The 14,915-nt window shown below is 34.0% G+C and overlaps 2 protein-coding genes across 4 annotated transcripts; one reads left to right on the forward strand and one right to left on the reverse strand.

Moving 5' to 3' along the window:
* Window positions 1-2,840: 2,840 nt before the first annotated feature.
* Window positions 2,841-9,929, forward strand: LOC134847638 (uncharacterized). 3 transcript variants are annotated; one of them, XM_063864788.1, is made up of 6 exons: window positions 2,969-3,094; window positions 3,383-3,399; window positions 3,471-3,520; window positions 3,962-4,204; window positions 6,090-6,279; window positions 9,050-9,929. In XM_063864788.1, the coding sequence occupies exons 2-6, from the start codon at window positions 3,397-3,399 to the stop codon at window positions 9,158-9,160; spliced, it is 597 nt and encodes a 198-aa protein (XP_063720858.1). In that variant the 5' UTR covers window positions 2,969-3,094; window positions 3,383-3,396; the 3' UTR covers window positions 9,161-9,929. The 3 variants fall into 3 exon arrangements, with proteins under 3 accessions (XP_063720860.1, XP_063720858.1, XP_063720859.1); XM_063864790.1 differs by lacking the exons at window positions 2,969-3,094; window positions 3,383-3,399; window positions 3,471-3,520 and adding an exon at window positions 2,841-2,944; XM_063864789.1 differs by lacking the exons at window positions 3,383-3,399; window positions 3,471-3,520.
* A 1,296-nt stretch (window positions 9,930-11,225) lies between these two features.
* On the reverse strand, window positions 11,226-14,036 carry LOC134848034 (hairy/enhancer-of-split related with YRPW motif protein 1-like). The gene is made up of 4 exons (XM_063865362.1): window positions 13,527-14,036; window positions 12,826-13,120; window positions 12,236-12,308; window positions 11,226-12,074 (listed from the first exon to the last, which is right to left on the reverse strand). Exons 1-4 carry the CDS (start codon window positions 13,823-13,825, stop codon window positions 11,383-11,385), a joined length of 1,359 nt encoding a protein of 452 aa, XP_063721432.1. The 5' UTR covers window positions 13,826-14,036; the 3' UTR covers window positions 11,226-11,382.
* Between the last annotated feature and the right edge of the window lie 879 nt (window positions 14,037-14,915).

Raw genomic sequence — 14,915 nt, forward strand, 5'->3', positions numbered from 1 at the left:
AGCAGGAGCTTTCAAGCAAGCTCTCGTGACTCATCGGAATGCACTGACCACCGCTGTGAAGATAATTTCTAGGACAAGTGAACGTAGTGGAAAGGAGAAGGCAGAGATGTTAAAGGAAGATTTGGAGAGAAATGTGACGTTGTGTCTCCACAACAGCTTCTGCAGGAACAGAGAATCTAACGTGGGTCCCCTACCTTGTTGCAAACAGAGGGTAGAAGATCAGAAGTGTTGGAGGACTGCTTCCAACAGCGTCAGGATAGCTAACGACGTGTTGCAGGACACAGAAACTGAAAGCGCAGAGTCAGTATCACAGGAGGAAGAGATGGAACATTGACGAATGGCCGAAAAACGAGATGCAAAAAGAGACGAAATTAGAAGAATTTAGAAGTTTTAGAACTTTTAAACGACGAAAAAAGAAGAAAACAAAGGAGTGATGAAAAAAAGTTAAAACTCAGAATTGTTTTATGTGTGTGAAAAACTCAAGTGAGAAACTAAGCAACCAAGTTGTAATTGAAAACTGAAACATTTAGTTGTGTTTTGAAGTTGTTGCATTTATAAATTTGCATTTTGATATTAGTTAAGTGGCTTTAGAGACACTTACTTACTATTTATTTAGGAAGGCTTGAGTGAAGGAGTATATTTAAACATTCCAGGCTGCATGACTGTTTTTAATCAGCTAGGAGAACTGATCACTTTGTGGTGACATGAAAGGCTTGAGTAATCTCTCGAAGAGGGCGATTGTTTCATTGTTCTGAGCCAGATTTCCGAAGGGAAGAAGCATAGTAGGATAATTTTAGCTTGTTGGTTGGCAGGGCCGTCCTGCAAACCAACCCCTTTTAAATCTAGGAGAAAAATTTTTTAATCAGGACATTGACATTTGAAGTCGGAAGATATGTTTTATCTTAGGTAATATCCTCAATGTGCAGATTAATGAAAGAATATGAAGGCTATAGTGATGTAGTATAATGCCATTTATATTCTGCAGTGAGTCGATGCGACGTGGATAAAAGTAATTTCGTGCATTTTGTAAATTCTGTTCGATGACACTGTACCTATTTTACGAACATTGCGACATTCAATGAGGACATTGACCGGACTGTCCGGGGAGTATGTGACATTCGACCAGAATGGATCAAAATGCAGATTCAGCATATTCGAAATTTTAGCAGTGAACCTTCCGAATTGGCGATTTTGAAGGAATAAGAGCGTTATTACAACGATTGGCCAAACGGTGAGGGCTAAAATATTCTGGTATTTTGAAATTTTAAAAATTCGAATTATGACGTCATATTTCTGAGAAACGTCAGAAACGGCCATTTTGGAAAAAAAGTCGAGGAAAAACACAACAACGATAGTTGCGCTGACGATAACAACGGAAATTGTGATTGAGAAACAACAACAGATTGCAGGAATAGCAGAGACCGTTCCGAGTTGCAACTATTGTGTCGCTACACTAGTTGCAAGGCCGTTGCGAACAACGGTGAAGGGTGGAGAACCAGCCTTCCGGAAGGAGAATAAGAGCCTTATTTTCCCGGATTCAGGAATCCGGAGGGGTCTCGGGACTGGAACTGATAGTGTTTTTTATAAACTTTTAGCTTCCCTGTCATGTCCTGAGTTGAATTTAATTAACATCTGAATTCATTCTACCAAGATGAGAAGCTAGGAGTTGGGGGAAAGGGTTGATCCATCTTCGATGGAGATGATGATTTTTATCTACTGAACAAAAACAATAATAATTCAATCAGTAGTAGTAGCCTTGATTTTAGGAGTGACCTCGTGGTCTGGGGATACTGAGACCCAGCCATGAGCTCACTGTTTCTGCATGTAATTGAGTTAATTTGAGTGTTTTGACCGAAGCCGAAACCAGAAACTTTGTTTGTCGACCCGATGTTAGAAAGACCACCGAAAGTACTGGCTTGGTAGAGACGGTGAAAAGCATGTAGAGCTCTGTTTAGACGTAGGCCAGTCGTCTTAGAACCTAGCTTTATTTTCCGTCGATATGTATCTTCCGGGCGAATGTTACAGTGGGGAATTGTTTTAGTATATCGGAAGCACAACTCCGATAAGCCTGCGACAGATTTTCAGCGGACTTTACAATTTCTCTCGAGAATGGGGGGATTAATTTGATTATTTGGATTTGTTTTGATTCTGTTGTCGCTTTGTTTGCTGTTAGCGCATTTCTGAATTTTGTCTCCGTTTCAATCAGCACTTCATGAGTAATTGGTAGCTGAGATTCCGTCAGTTGTTGTTGACTCATGACTTGGTTTTACTCAATGGGGAGCAAAAAAAAGCCTTCACCCGGAGATATACTTGAAAAAAAAAATTAGATTTTTTTTCGTTCAAAATGTAGAAATCAGAAGGTAAAAACACCAACTATATTGCACGTGCGTTATGGGTTTGGGTCAAACATATCTTTTTGTTGAATAGGGATTTGTGAAATTCGAAACTGTTCATCTGACATTGTTTTCTTTGAAGACACTGAACCTGATTTGTTAAGCTTTATCCTTTTCGCTTTTACATCTGTTGGATTCAGTTTTTTTCTTATTTTTATGGTTTCTAAAGTTCGTGACAAATTTGTTTTAGAGCAAAAGTCTTGAAGACACTGAGTCCCATTCGTTAAGCTTTATCCTTTTAACTTTGAAGTCTGTTGAAAATAGCTTTGTTCATAATTGGTTTTACAGCTTTAATTATTTCCTCAAACTTTTGCACAGACTTTCTTCGAGAGCAACTTTTTTTTTCTAATGTTTATCTCTACATGTTCTTTTGTTAATTTTCGTTTCAAACAATATTATAGCTTCTCAATCATGCAAATCTTGAAACAACAAAAAATATTTTTATAACAAAGATTGACTGAATCAATAACTTCATGAATACTATGTTAGCATAGAAAGATAATACGCGGATATGTAGATTTTCAACATATCAGCTCTCCATTTCTGCAAAAGCTTAGTTTTAAGTCAATGATTGTTTCTTGCAACTTTCATAACAGCGCCTTGTCTTATAAAATTATTTCAGATTTATAGATTGAGAAACCTATCAAAAACGATCAGCAATATACATATTTAATGACAGTTTGAATCAAATTATTCACGAGGTAAGCAATTGGCCTCTTTTCAAATTTTTTTTCACTAATTTTGTTAGATTTGAACCAGTTTGAATATTTCCAGACTGCCAAAATGATGAAAGCAACGTTTGTTCGTTCATATAAGAAACTTAGAGAATTACCTGACCCAAGCAAGCAGCAAATTATAACAAACATCAATTTTGTTGAACGATAGTAATGTTCAAGTTAAAATCCTACCGAAAACATGCTGGTACTTGCATCTTAGATTTTAAAAATTTTGTCAGCTGTAATTATTTGTTCAAAATTTTAATATTACAGGTGATTTTGGAGTCATGGTAAGTTCAAGAGATTGAAATTGCTTAACATCAGTGTTTTGCTTAATCAATTTCCGTATAATTTGAAATAGGGAAAGATCGATTATCAACTGATGCCGGATCTTGGTCCGCGTAGTCATACGTATGTTACAAGTCGTTAAAAACGCCTGAACATCTTAGTTGGCTTAGTTATCACTTTAAAAAGAATATATCAGATTTAGTGTTTTAAGATTTGAATTGTTTTGAAAAATTCTTGTAGCACTCGTTGAATGTTGTGATTCCTTAGCTTGTCTGGTTGGCTTTTTTCCGGTTTTCGGTTTATTTTCTCTGGAAGTTTTTCTGACTGCAATAAAACAAGAAAACGTGAACAGTTGAACAAACTGTTACTCATGCAAATTGCGGTGTGGAGTTTTTAACAATATTATTTGGTATTGTTACGAGTGGTCGGGAAAGTGGAAAAGAGCTGTCTGGTTTTATATTACGCTTCATCTTAGATTTGAGTTTCATATCACCTTCACCTTCGTTTAGTTCGATGGACCGATATTAAGTATATCACCTATGTAATTTTCTGAATTGATTTTAGAATGGCCGTATTGCCTCGTTTGACTCCCCGGTTCCAAGAAGTGGAGGGAATCCGTTCTCTCAATAAAGTAGACCCACTTCATCCCCCATGGTCGAGCAGACGAACAGTCAGTCTTGAGACTGTGAATGCTCATGATGCTTTAAGCCAGCGCAGCACGGCGATGAAACAGCGGGAGTTTCACAGATATCACTCTACTTATGAAACGCCAGTTTACGGCTCAATTGCAGCTAAAGAGCAATACAGGTTAACACAATTTGATTTTCAAGGAATTAAGTTTGAGTTTTTGGCTTCAACTTCCTTATAAAGGGCTTATAAAAGCATTGTTTGTTTGCTTTTACGACTGTAAGCATCACAAAACCTTCATAATGAGGGTCAATTTAACCCTCTTTCTAATCGTGTTCCAGATGTTAAAAATTGCCAGATCAAGTGTCTTGTTATCAGGAACTAGAAAATTTTCCATTTAACAATTTTTCATACAAATATGTAAAAAACTAAGAAACACGTGCAGTTACTGACAAGTGTAAATGCTGCTGACTTGCTCTTTTTTTCGAAATTAGACTGCCTAGTTCATAATTCTACAGACAAATTTTTTTTCTATCAAATTTTTGTCTGATTAGTGGTTTGGGTTTCAAATTTCGTCAAATTGGTTTCCTTTTTTTGAAATTCAATTGCTAAATTCAATATCTGATGCAGTGCAGTATTTACTGACTTTCAAATAATTATAGATTATTTTTGCTCTGGGATTTTTTTACCATCGGGAAGATATTTGTTCCGACCATTTGAAAAATGGGGCGAAAATTTGAATTCGGGAGTGTTTTAGTTGTTTTCTTTTTGTTTTCTGCGTAAAATCAGCTACCACAAATGATCATCGAACAGGGTTGAGAGATATATCATATTAAAGCTCTTTAGTCGTAATTTGAACATTTGAAAATTTTGAACAAGTTTTCCCACTGTCGAGATAAACCGGTTTGATTTTCAATTTTTCGTCTAAACTCGAGCGAGTATCGCGAGCAAGCCCGCTTGTTTATGCTGAATTTGGGCCATTTATAATGTCTTGTTCAATTTTACTCGATTACAATTTTTTGGAAAAAATTCAAAAAATATCTGCAAAAACATATTTGAAAAAAATGTTGAATTTTTCAAAATATTTTATTTTTTTTTTGTTTTTCTCGTCATTTTTGTTTCAAACTTTGTTGTCCTGTTTGCCTACATTAATGTTTTTGTCGAATATGCCTAAATTGTAGTTTTAAGTCAGATTGTTTTATCGCACTACGCAGAAAAAACTTTACTAATTTGAGAAAAATTTTTTTTTATTGTAGTTTTTTAAAGACTATGGTCGGAACATTCTGTGTTACTCGCATAGTAACCGGATATCCTTGTTTCCACATTAGATTTGAATGAGATTTCGGAAAATTTTTGTTCAGTCCTTCTCGTAGTATGGGAATGAAATATAGTGTAAAAACTTTTTTTTATCCTAAAAAGCAAAAAAAATTGGTGTCATTGTTTCCAAAGATTGGTCAGAATTTTTCTGCTTTTCAGTTTCAGACATTAAACCAGACTCAAAGTACCCACCAGTTTTGAATAAACCTTTTTCTTGCAGTGTTCCTTAATTCAACCGCCCGTTATCAAAAAAAAAACAAAAAATGGAAGTTAAGAAACAAAATATAGTTTTTTGAATGTGTTTTCTTATTTTGTTAAGTTGTACGTAAATCACGAATTACCGTGTTGGAATATTCTGTGCTACTTGCACAGCAACTGACAGCATTGTTTCCTATGTTTAATTTGTTTCTTCGTCAGCTCTTTTATTTTTGTGTCGCAGCACTTTCTGTGAAGCTCCGCTTCGCCTCTGTGTAATATAATGATAAAATCAGAAATTATTGGCGTTGTCAGAAGCTGATCTCACAAATTTGTTTTGCTTGTAATTGACATCAAACAGGGAAAATTTAGTGCCTAGTTTACGTCCGGATGTTGAAAAACAGGTAATTTCTGAAGGAGAAAACTATGCATGCGTTCGATTGTTAGATGAAATTTGTTTTCTAATTAATAGCAAAAATAACATGAGAATAAATTAAAATAGGAGTTTCAGAAAAATTTTTAAAGACAAAACCTGAAAGATTTCATTTTGAAGGAGGGAGATTCGGGATATCCTGAAAGACCAGATGGCAAGTAAGTTAGAGCGTGAGAAGACAGCCTTCAGTTCCCGTCTGACGGAGAGCAAGGCCTTCATAGAAATGGACAGGAGGACCATTCAGGACGAGCTGCAGAGCCGACAGAAGAGATTCGACATGATGAAGTCGTTCCGCGACGAAAACAAAAAAGTATGTACCAACATTTCGACATGTGGGAAAGCACTATGCAATAGGGATGGTATATAAACCAGGCGAAGTGTAAACCAGCCGAAAATACGTAAGTGTTGTGTAATTGCTATGTAACAATTATGTAACAGTTACGAAAGTTACGCAAATTCATTCATATGATGTAACTTTTCGGCTGGCCTATATAATCTGAGCGTTTTGGGTTGGTTTGTATTTCGGCTGGTTTATTTACTCTCTGGAATAAGGTGGATTTTAGCCGACCAATTTTTTTTTTGCCTCAAGACAGGTACCAAGTGAGGTATCCTTGTGAAATCTTCGCGATCGTGCTTCGGTTTCGAAAATAAAAATTTCGTATTCGAACTTTAGTTGAAATTTTTGCGTTTTTCTCATTTTTTTAGCAGTTCAGACTCAAATTTGATTTAGAGCTATTAATGCCTTCATTTCTATGTAGATTAACCAGCTGTAAAACATCAATTGACAATTTAAATTTTTGAACGGGTTTTATAATCTAGGCTTTTTGCATGTTACATATTTATTCACTTATTCACTTTCACTTTTCACAAACCAAAAATATTTCGAAAACCAATCCATGAAACGTCGTTTGTTGTTAAAAAGTTTTTTCCCACAATTATTACTGCGGTTGAAGCATTCTATGCTACTTGCTCAGCAAACGGCTAAGTTTTTCATAATCTAATTGATTTGATTTGCTTCTGTTCTGAATTGGTTTTGAGCAGGGGTAGATCTAGTGTTTTCTCGAGGAGGGTCCGCCCCCCTCCTAAATTCGGCCCTGGTTTTTATCATGAATACACGCTTCTTACACATTATTCATAGAAAAATAAAAAGACTAAAATTGGAGAGAAAAAAAAACATAAATGTTTGTAGCAGAATTTTTGTATAGTAACTAGCCATTTGAGCTAATTATGTTGCCTCGTTTCATTTTGGAATATTGTTCCGAATTAAGATTTTGGCCTGGGTGTTATTGATATCTAGTGTTCTTTTCTTGTGATTAGCAGAGTTATATCAATCTGGTACTGGTAATAGAATCTTTGCTTATAGAATCGTGAAAACTTAAAATGAACTGAAAATGGCGCGCTTGTAGATGCTCTAGAGATGGTTCATGTATGTTATTTTGTTGTGTACAGGAAAGATTTCGATCGATTTTTGGCTTGAATTCTATTGAGTTTTTTTACCTTTCTAATTTTCAAATTTTGTTTCAAGCGAGTTATTTCAGTCTGAATAATTTTTTTCCGGAAAAGTTTGAAATTTTCAAATCACTTTCCCAGAATATTTTGAACGAATAATTTTTTCATAATTTTCAATTTAAAATTATATTATTAATTTTTGTTTTTTTTAAAGAAATATTTATGATAAAAGAAGTTTTTTATCAAAGAAATGTTTTTTTTTCTTGAATTTGTTTAAGGTTTTTGTTCGTTTTTCATAAATTTTTATTGGCCTCGCTCTAAATTTTTTGAAATTATTTTATGAGCAATCAACTAACATTATAGTATATGTTTTGCAGGTATTTTCAAAGGTCGCTATTTCAAAGGCCAACTACCTTTTTGAAAAGTAATAAATTGGGTTTCAGGAAGTCTGAATTGCTATCAAATCAGAATATTTTGTTTTCCAAAATTCTGACGATCTTCAGCTCAAACTGTTAACAAAATTTTTTTGTTGTCTTATTTTAGTTCTATTTTTTGTGCTAAATTTTCGAAGACACCTGTTAATTTCTTCTAATTTTGCATATGGGTGCTTTAAAACTAAATAAATAATTGATCTTCTATGTTTTTTTTTGAAATTTTTTGTTGTTGCTCTTTGAATTTGTTTCTGCTTTAAATCAAGCTCGAATTCATTTTCCTTTTGTGTTAGAAATCTCTCATTTGCTAGTTTTCTCTATTCGCTGGTGCTCCTTCATCTGTACTTATAATATTTTTTTTGTCCGGTTTGAAATTTTTCTTTTTCGAGGCTTGTTAATTTTTTCTGGCCTAGGCTTTTGTATAGTTTTTGTTGGTGGCACTTTTATGCCAATTTTGGTGGCACCTTTACGGTTTTTTGATAGCATTAACTTTGACATTCGAAGTTAACACAGTTGACTCATTTTAATTATCGATTTTTAATTTGCAACCCTAAGTTAACACAGTTGATGCATTTTAATTGTCAAATGAACCGGAAAAAGCTATTTGTTTCAAACAATATAACAATAATAAAAACTCGATTTCAGAAGTTTTCTAACTCAATATATCTCGCATTTTTTGAAACTCATAATTTATGCATAACGTGGCTTCGTGTTTTCCAGTTTTTTAGATGCCTTCACTTTATTAAATTCAAAATCTATTTGTTATAGGTTCAAATCCGATACGTGGCAAGTTTTCACTAATTCGAGGCTTATTTCTATTTTTCTTATTTCGTTTTATAAAGCAGCTTTTTTGTCATTTTCTTGTTATTGTTTGCGAAGCGCAGCTTCGCTTCTATGTAGTTTTGTTGGATCCTGTGTGTGAAAAATTTAATGCACATTTGGCCTTAGTCTGGTTGGCAAAAAGTCAAAAAACTGTATTTTGAGTTTTTACTTCATTCTGTGCGATTTACAAATGGTTTCCTCAGTAGTCATGCGAGCATTTTCATACATTGTAGTTAAGTTCGAAAAGCATAATTTTTTTTTCGGCGCAAGCAAAATTTTTTTCGGCGCAAGCAACTATTTGAAGATAAATCAGCAAAAATTTTATCCACGTCGTTTTGATTTTAAAATGCGTTGTGATTTAATGCGTTGTGAGTTTAGATGGCAGCCGAAATTACAGAGCGGAAGAAACTTGAGCGCTGTTTGAGACAGAGAGAAGAGAAAGAAATGCTGAAGTTCAACCCTATCAACTGGAGTCACTCGCTCAGATAATCATTCATCATCAACTCATTACTTAATTAACTAGTCATAACCAGGAATCGACACTTCTCATATGCAGTATCCTTAGAAGCATATGCCAACTCTGAATCATTTAGCCGGATTTCAAATGAAATCTTAACCATGAAAGTTTTCTTTCAATGTTTTTTTTTCTGTTTTTCCAAGTCACCTGAAATCAGAATTTTCAAATTTGTCTCAAATTAGAATTGCTTCTTTCGAAATGGTCTGAAAACTGTTTTTTTTTCAAATTTTCTGAAACTGAACCCATGTGTATTTCTTGAATGGTCATCAGAAGCTATTTTTTATAGTCTCTTATTAGAAGTTTTTTTTATAACAATCTCGAATCAGATTTTTTCTGAGAGAAATTGTCTCAAATAAGAATTTTTCAAAATAGTCTTGAATAAAAAGTTTTTTTTCTAAATTGTCTCAAATCAGAAAATTTCGTGGTTCCTGGTTATATAAATTGTCCAGAAACGCAGAGATGTCTTTTGAATATTAATAATATCTGAAGTAAATCATTCCATGAACTGCCCCATATATGCATTGTACTATGTATAAGCTCGCTTATTAAATTACGCAAAATCATCAAAATGATTTCATCACACAAATCAATCTTACCATCGCGCCTTACTTTTGCCCTGATGCATTTCATCATCAAAACAAATTAATTCGAAAATATCAATTGAAAATTTAGTTCACTTGAACAAGATTGTCTGAATGTTAAAAGATACTTTCTATTTTTGAATTCATTTTAGATTACAAATTGGTTTTGAACAGACAGCTAGACTGAGCTCTAAATTCAAGGGAGGTGCGTCTCGTCTTTGACAACGCCCAAATTTAAGTTAATAACCCAATAAAATGACTATAGATACTAAAGATAAAAGGATCTATTACCAACAAATTCACCATTAATTGTATACTTTGAAAAGAATTAATACGCAATGATTAGGTTAGTGATTGAGTGTTGATTTGAAGCCGAAATTATATCAAAGCATCAAAGATATTTTAGGACCCTTTGATGTTGTTCATTTGCCGGATTTACCTTGTGTAGTAATTAAATAATTATTTCGTATTTTCGTTTTAATTGACCATTGGAACTAGTTAGCTAATAAGGAGGGGTCGGAAAAAGTCAACACTTTTTTTTTTACTTTTTTGCTCTAATTGAAGTAAAAAAAAGAAAGCAAGGCATATAATTTAGACGCCCCTCCTCCCCTCAGGGATTCGACCTCTTGCCGACCTAAAGGGTCCCCCTTTTTACTATTTTGAGTGATCCATTTTTGGCTGACTGACCTAAAAATTTTTTAAAGGCGCCTTTGGCACCAAAATATACTAATTTTGAGAGGGGAACGCGCTCCAAAAAAACGCGATTTTTTGGTCAAAGTTACCAAAAGTGCCTAAAAACACTTTTTTTTGGCCTTTTTTCAAAAATCGCCTGCGGCGCAGCAAATTTGGTCAAAATAGGGTCTTTACAGTAATTTGGTAGAGCTCAGAAAATCAAATTGATTGACCTAAAAAAAATTCGACAAAACTTTCGATTTTTTCTGAAAATACGCGCCCCCTCGAGAAAATCCTAGATCCCCCCTCTTGAATTACGACGCAGATATAATAATTCAACCTTGAAAACATATTTCAGTAGTTTACCCAGTAGCAGATGTGGGGAAACGGGTGGTCAAAGGAGGTCAAGTTCGACTCCTCACTAGCCTTTGTTACTATTTTACATTTTTTTTCGGTATTTGCTGATTGAAGCAAAATTCTATAAAAGAGGTGCCAATATGCGATATTTGAAAGATCGCGCAATAAAATTTTTCCTCTGCGCTCTGACGTAGAAAATGTTTTTATCAATATTGTCTTTCAAGTGTTTTGGAAGAGCATGAGTAGTAAAGTTTGTCAATCTAAAAAATTTCGTCAAAAATTTGGAATTTTTCTTGAAAATTGCCTACGATTTCACCTTGCGAGCGAAAGTATGGAGTTTTTTCGGATCAATTTTACAAAAAGCTTCTTTTTTTTTTAAAAAAAATCTTTTCAGATAATAAAATTTAATTTAATCTAATAACAGATTAAAATTAATAAAATCACGCAACCCATTAATCTATAAACTTGTACACGAATTCTGGACAAACGAGTAAACTATCTATCTAACTAAGCTTCATACAGCAACCCAAATATGGAACAGTACATAAATATATATTCATTCATAGATACAATTTTAGAGTTCACTAATTAACCGAATAAATCGAGTTGTTATGTTCCGCTGTTATCATTTGACTGGGCGATAAATACGGCATGGCAAAAATTGGAAACGAGGGCAACATTTCGGGGGTTGGAATTTTCGGTTTTTGTCGGATCTTGGGAGTCGTTTGAACAGTTGCCGAAACTACACCATTCGTTAAATGGCACGACGATAAATATGTTTCCGCTACCGGTCCAAACTGCACGCTTTTGTTGGTTCCGTTGCGCGTTGTCGGGTAATTATTGGCCAATGAAATCATTTTTGCTTCTGGTGTGTTTTCAGGCGTCGATGACGTAATCGTACTTAATGACATAATTGGTTCGGTTTTCACCTGTTCAACGGAACTTTCCGCAATTTGTAACTGGCTGTCAAAATTAGGGCTGGAGTTCATTTCAGCGACATTACGCAACTCCTGAGCGAATTGTAAATTTCTTTCCATTGCGACCAGATCTAAATTCTGTTGCTGTTTTAGAAGATGTGTGTTAAGTTGCTTGATTATTGGATGGTCCGCTGGTAAATTTGCTTCTTGAGTTAAAAAGTCGATCGCTTCTTGGTGACAATCCATATACCCGAGCATGATGTGTTGGCCCACGTATGCCGTAGACGAATGGGCCTCAAATTTGCTCGATTGTGATTGGTTAGAAGTTGAAGCTTCAGCTCTCGCGGGAAGATCGTTTTCTGAATGAATAGAAAACAGAATTTATAAATAGAATTTACTTTCTTGTTTTTAAATAAGTATAAATCAAAGAACGAACAAATGGAATAATTTTTTAAAATCAAATTCCGTGTTTTGCTTTTTCTGTTATTTTAAAAAATAAGGGCGCAGCTCATTTCATTACCTTTGTTGTGTTCGTGTAGCATTTTGATATGGTCAATAGTGAGCTTCAGAATATCCGCTTTATCCAGTTTTGACTAAAAAATATAAATTGATTAAAATAAGCAAACTGGTTTCCAAACAAAGAGAAGTACCCGGTTACTGTAAAAACTGCAATAAGTGTTTTGATCACAATATTGATCGTAAATTTGCAAAAACATTGGCGGAAATTTGCAAAAAAGCCCTTTTTTCCTATTTTTTAGTTTGCCCATTTTTAAATTTTTCCCATTTTTCTAATTTCTCAAAAAATGTCCCTTTTTCTGATCTCTTCAAAAAAATGCCCATTTTTTCAATTGATGAGCTGTTTTGGGAACTAATAGAGGAGTCCTGCAAGTTTTGATTGAGATACCTCAAATCTCGCTGAAAAACTTATCCTATGCCATAATTTTTTACCTCTCTCGCTAGTGGTTGGACCAATTTTTTTCAAATTTATGAAAAGTTGTTTATTTCTAAAACTAACAAAAATGACCCTCGAATACCTAAAAAAAAACATTAAAAAATCAAGAAAATCTAAATTTGCGCGGCAGTTTTCTTGTAACTCTGATGCTTTCTAACCTTCGTGTGTGCAGCCGGCAATACAAGGGATTTCAGTTCCTGCAAACTCTGATTAATTCTGTCTCGTCTTCGCTTTTCAATTAACCTGTGCGGCGTGATCGATTTGTTCTTTTTGCTTACCCGAAACGACTCTTTATTTTCGACGTACTCCCGTTCGTGTTTATTTCCGAATGACGAACTTGGCGCGTGGTTGTCCTCGTGTTCGGTTTTGAAGCTTGCTGATTGGTTGGTTGGATTAACGACTGGATTTGATAGATCAGGTATGTAGTCTTCTAAGTTCGGCGAGTGAAAATCCCTGAAAAGAACACATTTTCAATTACTTCTGATTAAATATCAGGGATTAATCTGTGTTCTAAATTTTTAAAAGTTTAGAGCAGGCGAATCGATAGAATGAGTTCTTCAAGAACTCTTTATATCGATACGCCTGCTCAAATTATTTTAAAGTTCAAAATAATTTCTTGAGTTATTCAAAAATATTCGATAAAGCTCTAAATGTAATTTTTAAAGCCATTCCAAATCAAACACAGAAAATATAGGGACAGTTATGGTTCAGCTGAAGTCTTAGAAAAATTCAGAGATAACTGTCCTTTAAAGTTTGTTAATAATTTTTAAATGTGTTTTTTTTTTCTAGCTAAAACCCTACCAGTTTTTTAACCAAGAAAATCATAGTTCTCATGAGTTATTTTTCGAAGAAAACGTACTCTGAATTTTCTTGATCCAGTAAATCTTCAAATAGCAGCGAGCTATTCGTCAAGCTTACGTTCTCCGACAAGTGTTCGGCGCTGCTCGTGAACAAACTATTCGCACTCGGAAGACAACAATTCAGCCGGCTGTTCTCGCAAAGTGGCGTCTTTTGTTCTCGTGAAATCCGAAACGAATGGCTTTGGTTTCGCTGCGTGAATAGGCTTGAAGAATTTTGGCTCGGAGATGGTTGATTGTCCACTAATAAGTCTATAAACGAACTGTTTCCCGATTGATTTAAAAAATTGGGTGAACTCATTTAGTTAAATTTGATTTCTGCATGACCGTTTTCAACGGTAATAAAAATATTGAGTAAATATCGATTAAACCGTTCAATGATAACTTTGATAGAAGAAAATTTAGATTCCGATTTTTCAAAGTATTTTTTATTTAAATATAGAGTTATGTGGGGCTGTCGTTGTAATCGGATTTAGTTGTTTACCCAGGAAGCGATATAACAAAAATGATTAATTCCCAAAATTGGCCCAAATTTTTGATGCGAAGTTAATAACCTGCAAATTACGGGCAATTATTTAAGCCCAAAAGATGTGCCTACACGTGGCGAATACAAAAGAAAAAGCGTGTCGACTATTAATCACTGCGAAATAACTTTCTAATTGGCGCACGAGAAAACAAAGGATTTTTTATCCAAATTTATTTTCAAAATTCCGTTCAGTGTACGCTCCAAAGTGATAAATAAAAGTGGATTTATATTTCAGATGACAATGACAATAAAAGTCTCCTTTCTATATGGAAGTCTTAATATTTTTCAAAACGGATATAATCTTAAGAAAAAAAATACTGATATTATCTTTAGAAAAAATGCAACTTGTGTCTTTTTGTATACAATAATTTTAAAAAGAGATTTTAAGAAGCGTGGAAATTTTTCTTTAGATTATACATTACTGATAATTACTTTGAAAGTATAATACATTTTTTACTTGATAATAAAATATTGAAATAGAAATCAGATAACTTTCAAACAAAAACTTAGGAATTATCAAGATTTCATTTTTAGAAGTTCCTTCTTTGTTTTTTATCAAAATCACTTTGCTTGATTGGCATTATTTGGTGCTCTTAGCTCAATGAACTTGTAGCTAAATTGCAAACAAGCACCAATTACTTTTAAGAATGATAGATATTTCCAGTCACTGGTTGAACACAACCTGTTATGAATATTGTAATGATAAGGATGAAATTGATAATTTGATTTTCTCTATGATTGAAAAGTAATTTAGTTGTTTTTGGGAAAAAATATGAACTCAATTAGGAAATCGAAATGAGGCGGTTTTTAAAAATAAATGTCGACCATTTTCGATCTTTTTTTAAATGGATCAAAATGATGCCAA

Source organism: Symsagittifera roscoffensis, chromosome 6 (assembly GCF_963678635.1).
Source record: "Symsagittifera roscoffensis chromosome 6, txSymRosc1.1, whole genome shotgun sequence".
In the NCBI taxonomy this organism is placed as follows: Eukaryota; Metazoa; Xenacoelomorpha; order Acoela; family Convolutidae; genus Symsagittifera; species Symsagittifera roscoffensis.